Source organism: Felis catus, chromosome E2, assembly GCF_018350175.1.
Source record: "Felis catus isolate Fca126 chromosome E2, F.catus_Fca126_mat1.0, whole genome shotgun sequence".
NCBI lineage: Eukaryota > Metazoa > Chordata > Mammalia > Carnivora > Felidae > Felis > Felis catus.
Window position 1 is genome coordinate 48839764 of NC_058382.1, and position 9345 is coordinate 48849108.

The 9345-nt window shown below is 40.7% G+C and overlaps 1 protein-coding gene across 5 annotated transcripts in view; it reads right to left on the reverse strand.

The window, feature by feature from the left end:
* The window catches only part of LOC101087696 (ATP-dependent RNA helicase DDX19B), a 21442-nt gene extending 14676 nt beyond the window's left edge, over positions 1-6766 (reverse strand). Inside the window, exons 1-2 of one of the 5 annotated variants that reach the window (XM_019820035.3) lie at positions 6659-6766; positions 6007-6130 (exon numbers count right to left, since the gene is read on the reverse strand). In XM_019820035.3, the coding sequence (XP_019675594.2) occupies positions 6007-6054 (48 nt within the window). In that variant the 5' untranslated portion in view covers positions 6055-6130; positions 6659-6766. Of the gene's footprint in view, positions 1-4414; positions 5850-6006; positions 6626-6658 lie in introns of those variants that run through there. The other 4 variants (XM_019820034.3, XM_006941728.5, XM_045046831.1 and 1 more) reach the window with 4 other exon arrangements.
* Positions 6767-9345: the final 2579 nt, after the last annotated feature.

A 9345-nucleotide genomic window follows, 5' to 3' on the forward strand; every position in this document is an offset into this window, starting at 1 on the left:
TTTATTATTTGTTTTTAAGATGTGTTAAAATAATTGAAAATTGTACAGTTACACATTGCACTTTATTCAAAAGCACTTGAGAAAGGATTCTTGAGACAGAAGAAGGAAGATTTAATGTCAAATGAACTATACTGAATAGAGATTGTCTTCGGCAAAATGGTGAAGTCGAGGACCTGAGTCATACTTGTCAGTTTTCTAATCTGTTTGCCCTCCTCTAAATTGAAAAGAAGTCTCCAACGGAACAGAGGGGAACAGAGTGGAGCCACTGAAGAACAAGGAAATAAATATAAATAGAACCTAATTTTTCTTATCTAAGATGAATAAGGAATGAAGCTTAATGAATATTTAAAATACAGTAACCTTGTACTATACACATCACTGTCACCTATGTCACATAGTACCTGTGGTGATCCTCAGCAGCAGTTCCATAAGGCAGAGGGTAACAGAGGTGTCTTTACTCATTTGCTCAGTGTTAGAATACTGTGATCTAATTTACCTGTGCACGGTTAAGTAGATTCACAAACCTTATCCAGGCTCAACTAACTAATCCATACAATATGGGCAAGTAATTTAAAAGATTCCTGCAAAGAAACTGTGCATTATAGATAATGATAATAATGGCTATTACGCATGTAGGACTTGTAATAGGCATGTCCATAACCCAATGAGGTAACCTGATTATCTTCATTTTACAGATGTGGAAACTGAGGCACAGAAAGGTTAAGCCATTTGCCCAAGGTCACATAACTAGTAAATGATGGACCCAGAATACAAATCCAAGTCTGTCTGGCTACAAAGGCTAAGGGTTTGGTTTGTTTTTTTAAGTTTATTTTATTTAGAGAGGGACAGATAGTGAGTGGGGTAGGGGCAGAGAGAGAGAAAGAGAGAGGGAGAGAGACACGGACAGAATCCCAATCAGGCTCTGCGATGTCAGCACAGAGCCCATTTAGGGCTCAAACCCACAAACTGGGAGATCATGACCTGAGCTGAAATCAAGAGTTGGATGGTTAACCGACTAAGCCACCCAGGCACCCGAAAAGCTAAGGTTTTAACCTCTACACAATGGTGCCTCTCATAGATAATACTATTCTCATAGGAAATAATCATTTTAGGGGCAGCTGGGTGGCTCAGTCAGTTATGCATCTGACTCTTCCAGCTCAAGTCATGATCTCACAGTTTGTGAGATCAAGCTCTGCGTTGCACTCTGCACTGACAGCACAGAGCCTGCCTGGGATTCTCTTCCTCTCTCTCTGCCCCTCTCCTGTATGCACTTGCTCACTCTCCCAAAATAAATAAATAAACTAAAGAAAAAAAGAGAAGAATCATTTTAAGGATGATACAATGGTGCAGCCACTTTGGAAAAAATGCTGACAGTTCCTCAAAAGTTAAACATAGAGTTATTATATAATCCAACAATGCCACTTCTAGGTGTACACCCAAGAGAAATGAAAATACATGTTCACAGAAACATGTACATGAATGATCATAGCCAGCATTATTCAAAATAACCAAAAAGTAGAAACAATCCAAATGCTCATCAATGGACATTGATGAAGGGATAAACAGAATGGGATATATCTAGACAACGTAATATTTTTTGGCAATAAAAAGGAATGAAGTACTGACACCTGCTGCAATATGAATGGACCTTGAAAACATTATGCTAAGTGAAAACAGCCAGACACAACAGACCATCTATTGTATGATACCACTTATATAAAATGTCCAGAACAGACAAATCTAAAGAGACAGAAAACAAGTCAGCAGTTGCCAGAGAAGGGTGGGGAGAACGGAGTGACTAAAGTTTGAGGGAACTTTTTGGAGGTGGTGGAAATGTTCCACATCCTGATTGTGGTGATGGTTACACAACTGGATGCCTTTGTCAAAATTCACAGAATATGGGTGAGTTTTACTATACGTAAATTGTATCTCAGTAAACTTGACTTAAAAACTTTAGAGGGCCAGGGCGTCTGGGTGGCTTAGTCAGTTAAGCGTCCGACTTCAGATGAGGTCATGATCTCACAGTTGTGAATTAGAGCCCCGCATCGGGCTCTGTGCTGACAACTCGAGCCCGGAGCCTGCTTCAAATTCTGTGTCTCCCTCTCTCTCTGCCCCTCCCTCCCCTGTTCACGCTCTGTCTCTCTCTTTCTCTCAAAAATAAACATAAAAAAATTTTTTTAAACAAGCAAAAACTTTATAGAAGGCCAGTCCAAGAGATCCAACAGTCAACTAGTAAGAATTCGTGAAAGAGGAAATGAAGAAAAATAAGGGAGAGAAATCAACAATGAATATTTTTGAGAAAATTTCTCACAACTTAAGGACAAGATTTTCCAGATTGAAAGGACCCACCCAGTGCCCAGCAAAATGGATGCAAACAGATCCATACCAAGACTTATTAGCATGAATTTGCTGAATAATGGAGACAAACAGAAGATTCTTCAAGCTTACAAAGGGAAAAACAGGTCACATCAGGAATCAGAATGGTCTCAGACATCTCTATAACCAATAAAGAAATCTAAAAGGCAATGACACAATGCCTTTAAAATTTGGTAGGAAATTAATTTCCAACCTACAGTTCTACATCCAGCCATATTATCCAAATGATAGGGCAAAATAAGATATTTCCAGAAATTCAGTAGTATCTTAAAAATACTTACTTCCCATACACCTCCAGAAAGCTGATGGATGGCTCCACCAAATCAAGAAAGATGAGAGGCACCTGAGTGTCTCAGTCAGTCAAGTGTCTGACTTAGGCTCAGGTCACGATCTGGCTATTACCAAGTTCAAGCCCCGTGTCGGGCACTGTGCTGACAGCTCAGAGCCTAGAGCCTGCTTGAGATTCTGTGTCTTTCTCTCACTCTCTACCTCTCCCCCCGCTCACTCTTTGTCTCTCTCTCTCTCTCTCTCAAAAATAATAAAATAAACATTAAAAAAAAAAAAAGAAAGATGAAGAGAGGGGATACAAGAGGAGTGAATCCCCAGAATGAAGTGAAGGGAAATCTGCCCTGTTTTCCTCCAGACCCCAAAATGAGTTCTGTTCTGAACATAGGGAGAACTAGTCCAAAATGAAGGAGGCTAAAAGATGTGGGGGAAATTAAATTAATAAAATAATGTGTCTGAACATCCTGAGATAATCTTAGACAATTAGCAAAGAGCTTGGGGTTGAATTGGTGATAAATACAAAGAACATGAAGAAAAAATGCAAGGCAATTATAAATTCCAAGGAAAAACAGAAAGTTTTAGAGGAAAGTAAAAGTATTGATAAGTTACTAATTATAGAAACATGAAATACTGATCTAACTAAAATTACAATATAATGAAAAGGTAGGGAATGGGAAAGTGTGCATGTGTGGTGGAGAAAGGAGGATGGAGGAAAGAATCAAAATCAGTAAATACCTAAAACTGAAAACTCAAGAACTAGAAAAACAAATGTGTTCCCTAAAGGGAACAAGGAGGTCAATGATGTAAATCAGTTTCAAGAGAACTATTAGTTGTCTCTGGGGAGGAAAAAATTGGTGGTGGTGGAACCAGTTTTTAAAACTATTTGACTCTGAATTATGTGCTTATAAATTATTATCAGTTATTGGGGCGCCTGGGTGGCGCAGTCGGTTAAGCGTCCGACTTCAGCCAGGTCACGATCTCGCGGTCCGTGAGTTCGAGCCCCGCGTCGGGCTCTGGGCTGATGGCTCAGAGCCTGGAGCCTGTTTCCGATTCTGTGTCTCCCTCTCTCTCTGCCCCTCACCTGTTCATGCTCTGTCTCTCTCTGTCCCAAAAATAAATAAACGTTGAAAAAAAAATTTAAATTATTATCAGTTATAAAAAATAAGACAAAGTCCTTTTTCTCAAGAGATTCACAGAAATAAGTACTAACAAGTAGGTTCAAAACACTATCAGAACTTAGAGTGTTTAGGTGGGAAGAATGAATTCTACATAGTCACGTTTAACTCCTATCTTGTTTACTGTGCATGAGGCCCAGAACAAAAGTTAAGGTGATCAGAAGAGGATTTACTGACTGCTGGGCCTAGTAAGTCGATCATTCATTATCACTAAGCATGCTGAGGAAGCACACAAAGATGAGTAAGCCACGGTCCCAGAGTCCAGGAAGTTCAGAATCCGGAGATGGAGAATGACACAAAGGTGATTACCATCCAAGGTTGGGAGTGGGGAGTGCAGTCTACAATCAGTCTTGATTCAGGGAAGACGGGCAGGCGGCTGAGCTCTTCATCCCTGGGAGCACTCACCTGCTCTTATGTAACCCAGGAGGCGGATGGATAAACAAAGCCGCTCAAAGTCCAGGCTTCATTCCCACACGCACTCTACACCCATCCTGACCAAAGTAGCAACTGTCTTTCCAAGGGAACTGATCGTCGGTCAAAACTGACCCCTAACCCTTTTATGGCTGAAGCCAACTCACCGACTCGGCCGCTGCCTCCTGTTCATCCACCGCCAGGGCCCATGAGTCGGTGGCCATGGTCCCAGGCGCCGGTGGGACGCTGGTGCTGGCGGACTCGCTGGCTGGGGAAGCGCGATCGTGGGCTCCGTGGGGTCGCAGCAAGCCCCGCTCCGGCCCCACAGAGGGGGAAGTCATTCGCTTTGGCGGTGGAGACCGGAAGCGGCGCGCCACAGTGACGTCGGAGTCCGCGCCGGCTCTCCCCTCGCCCACTTCCAGCTGCAGCTTCCGTCGCTTTCGGACCCCCACCCTTACCTCTGCTTAGCTCACGTTTTCTTATCTAATGTCCAGAAACACAGACTGAGGTAGGTAGTTGTCTGAAAACACCTAAACTTCTGCCAACTGGCTCTCCAACCCACGAGCAAAACCACATTTCCGCCCAGCACGCTGCCACAGCAGCTCACATAGATTGAATGTATCAAAACAGCCATTACAGATACAGTAGTCACCAAAATGCATATTGAAATAAGGAGATCTTCAGGTTGTCATTTCAGTACCCAGGTGTTAGGAATCAGCCATATCAAACGCCATTTGGTTAAAAATTTGGCAGACTAAAAGAATTACACCTTCAAAAAGACTCTAGGAAGGTGCTAGGGAAATGTGTTCCAGGTAGAGAATTGAAACAAGAAAGAGCAAGGAGGTTTGTGTCTGAAGGACACAATTTCTTTCAACTTCTGTGAGTACTGACAAGAGCCAGGGATGAAATTGGTAGGAGATAGATGCAAAGGGCCACGCAAAGCAGCTTGAGGAGCAAATGAGTTCATTCCAGGAAACTCTTCCCTATCTGGCATGACTTTTGGAGTTAGCTGTGCCTGGTTGGAATCCCAGCTCTCCCGTTTAAGAGTTGAATGAATGGGAGAATTTTTTAAAGAAAAAAATATCTTGGGCTTTTAGAAGAGGTAAAATAAGGATTAAGTGTGACACACACTTTTTCCCCTAACTGGAAACAAACAAGGTCCTCTTCCCTTATTACTTCACTAGAAAGAAGCTGGCATTTTCCTGCAACCTGAGAAAACGAATCCCCATTTCTCTCTCTTTGCCAATATTCCACTTCAGTAAATTAATTTCAAGCAGTAGCAGGCTGTAGAATTTTACCTGTAGAGTATGAGTAAGAATGTTCAGGAAATGGTAAAGTATTTCTAGGCAATACCCTATTTGCCATGATTCTTTTTCTTCTGCACCCTTTAGGGTTAATTTGGTGAAGTTTTTTTGGAAATCTATAGGTGAGGATGTGCAAAAAGAAAAAGGCAAACACATCCAGGGAAGACATGACCTACATCTCATCATGTCAGAAGCAATCTTGAGAAAATTTTGCCAGCAAAATTAAATTGATCACAGGGCTAAAGGAGGTTAACAAATTGTTTTAAAGTATAATGAGATTAAAAACAAATCCAAAGTGTAGGACTGTATATAATAGGATACACTTGTGCAAAAAAAAAAAAAAAAAAAACACCTCATATATGCTTGTACATACTATAGAGAATGAGATACAAAACTGCTAACAGTGCCTGCTTCTAGTGAGGGGCTCTAGAAATCTGGGGTGGGAGAAGACTTACTTTTCGTTGTGTACACTTTATCCTCTGAAATTCATTTTCCATGTGCATGTTTTCTTTTTAAAGTTGTGAGTATTTCAGGCAAGAAGGGGAATAATACAATAAACATCTAGATTCCCACCTACGGCTTAATAAGTAAAACAGTTAACATTCGATTGAAGCCCCCTGTATAGCCATCCCAAGAGACAGCAGCTCTCCTAAATTTGGTGCTTATCTTTCCCATAAATGCTATTAGCATGGGTTGCTTTTCTCTATTAAGAAACAACCCCCAAACTTAATTAGCATCAGGATTCTAGACTCTGTCACCATCCCACACACCAGCACAATGGGAGGCAACTGCTAAGAAGCAAACTGGTTTCCAAAGTGGTGCATAGAGAGAGGACCCAGGGTCATAAGAGCAGCTGGATTTGAATTCAGCCTCTTGGCATTTACCCGCATGTGACCTTAGGCAGCCTCCAACTCCTCCGAAATTATGGTAAGTACCCACTGCACGGTTCAATTATTCAACTAAGGCTTTTGGCCCAGTGGCTGGCTTATGGCGAAAGCTTGACACATATTAGCTATAATTACTATTCCTGCCCCTCCAGGGGTGAGAGTGAGGAACAAGCCTAAATGTGTTAAAAAGGGTCTCATTTCTAACCTCAAAGATACTCACATCGCCCACGGGTAGGGCGGGCTGAAAGCGCCCCAGGGCGCGGCCTCGGATGCGGCCAGCAGCCCCCGCCATCGCCGCTCAGCAGGGCGGTTACCTCGGTCAACGGCCACTCACTGCCCTAGCCTCATTGGCTGAGGTCTGGTCCAGCCAGCCAATCAGCGGAGGGGACGGCCCAGCGTCGGGCAAGCGTGCCCGGGTACCTAGGGGCCCTAGGAGCGAAAGACAGTCTAGGCTCCAGCAAAGGGTCCTTTGTGTATTGAACTTTGTCATTTTTTTTGCTGAATATCCAGCTCCTTCCTTCGCTAGGCTGGAAACTCCATGAGTGCAGGGCAGTGTCTGCTTTCCTTAATGTTGACCTTCAGGGATTAATGCATAACAGACCTTCATTTGGTGAATGAATAGATGAGGAATGCCCATCCCCCACACAGATCAAACTTCTAAATCTTTATGTCTGAATAGGTGAAGAAGCTCTTTCTCTCGTTTATGTCCTTGCCACTGCAAGTGTGATCTCCCTGCAGCAGTGTAGATATCAGCATCTATGGGAGCCCTTTAGTATTCAGAATCTCGGGCCTCACTCCTAGACCTACTAAATCAGGATCTGCATTTTAAGATACCAGGTGATTCCTTAACAACTTACACTTTGAAAACTATTCAGTCATTCCCATTTGTCCTGATAGTAAATAAATGAAAAATCTAAATCCGTTTTTATAGGTTTTATATATATGTTAATATATATTATATATATAAATAATATAAATATATATTCTATAAGTATCTATAAATTATATATTATATATATAAATTATATATATAATATATATTATATATTTATATATAATATATAAATAATATACATAATATATATTTATATAAATATATATTTATATAATATATATTTATATAATATATAAATAATATATAAATATATATTATATATAATATATTATGTATAAATAATATATAAATATATATTATATATAATATATTATGTATAAATAATATATAAATATATATTATATATAATATATATTATATATAAATAATATATAAATATGTATTAATATAAAATAATATAAATATATATTAATATATATTACACTTTATTTTTGAGAGAGAGAGAGCACAAATGGGGGAGGGGGAGAGAGAGAGAGAGAGGGAGACACAGAATCCAAAGCAGGCTCCAGGCTCCCAGCTGTCAGCACAGAGCCTGATGCGGGGCTCGAATCCACAAACCGTGAGATCATGACCTGAGCCGAAGTCGGAAGCTCAACCAACTGAGCTACCCAGGCGCCCCGATGATAAAATATTTTAGGTGCTATGGGAGAGTTAGAATCTAGGACTATGTATTTCCAAAATGAAGTATTTTAGTTGTACTCTCTTGAGCTCTGTTAGCTTTGTCATGTCCCAAGAGGGTCAACCAGTGTTCTACTGCAGAGTGTGTGTAGTACTTATTCTTACCTGCAGGCCTATTTGCTCAGCCCAGAATAAAAGGTTTCTTAAAATACACAATTTGGATGTTGTATTGAGATAGCTTTCCTTCTAGTACATAGTTGACATTAAAAGAGGAAAATATCATAGAGAACTGGATAATTAGCTGAATAATTCAAGTAGAATGTTCAGAACAATCTGACTTTTGGGCCTCAATGATTTCTCTTCATGTGTATTGACCCAGTTGTTGGGTGAATGAAAATAAATAAAAAAAAAAAAATGTCTCTAGGGCCACCTGGTTAAGCTTCCAACTCTTGGTTTCAGCGCAGGTCAAGATCTCATAGTTTGTGAGTTCAAGCCTTGTACTGTTAGCTTGGAGCCTGCTTGGGATTTTCCCTCTCTCTGTCCCTCCCCCTCTCACTGTTGCTCTATCTCAAAATAGATAATATATATAAATATATACATATATATATATATACTATATATATAAATATAAACTTAAAAAGTATATATGTCTTTAATTCTTTCACTAGTGAAGGTGCTATCTGTTAGGGTCAGGTGTAAGGGAGGGTAAAGATAAGAGTCAGAGGCTAAAAAATTTAGCAGTCAAAGGCTTTATTTGGGACCTAAGGTCTCGGGTGAGGTTCTGTGACTCAGGGAGAGAGAGGAGTCAGGGAAGTCGCCCCCAAGTGTGGTGGGGTGGGGTTTTTAAGCTGCAGCGGTTCCGGGTTTAGGCCCCCGGGTGGGCCTTTTTCGCGTCAGGTCGTGCTGTCGCTTGGTGATTGGTTGACCTCCAATTCGTTCTGGCACGCTCCTAGGGGCTTTTTGTTGGGTTGCACTGGCAAGATGGCCCTCCCCTCTACTGTGGTTCCAAGGACATCCTAACACTATCTTAATAGTGACAACTCTGGCAACATAGTGAAGTTATTGAGACTACAACCAATATTACTTTTATTTTGAAAGTATAATGTGTACAATTTTGGCTTTCCATTTTAATTGTGGTGGCACACAAGTCTGACCTATTTCTCAGATTGTTTAGGCTAAATATGCTATTTTGCATCAGAGCCAATTTGCATCAGAAAAAAATTGCCCTTAGCTGTCTTAATCTTTGAGTGTCTCGGTGTCTTCAGGTGTTAAAAGCAGGTAATATTAGTAACTCCTTGTAAGGTTGTTGTGAAGATCAGATCAAAAGTTTAGATCAGTGCCGGTTGCATCCTAAACGCTCAACAAATGTAAATAAGTAGGATGATGATTAACGA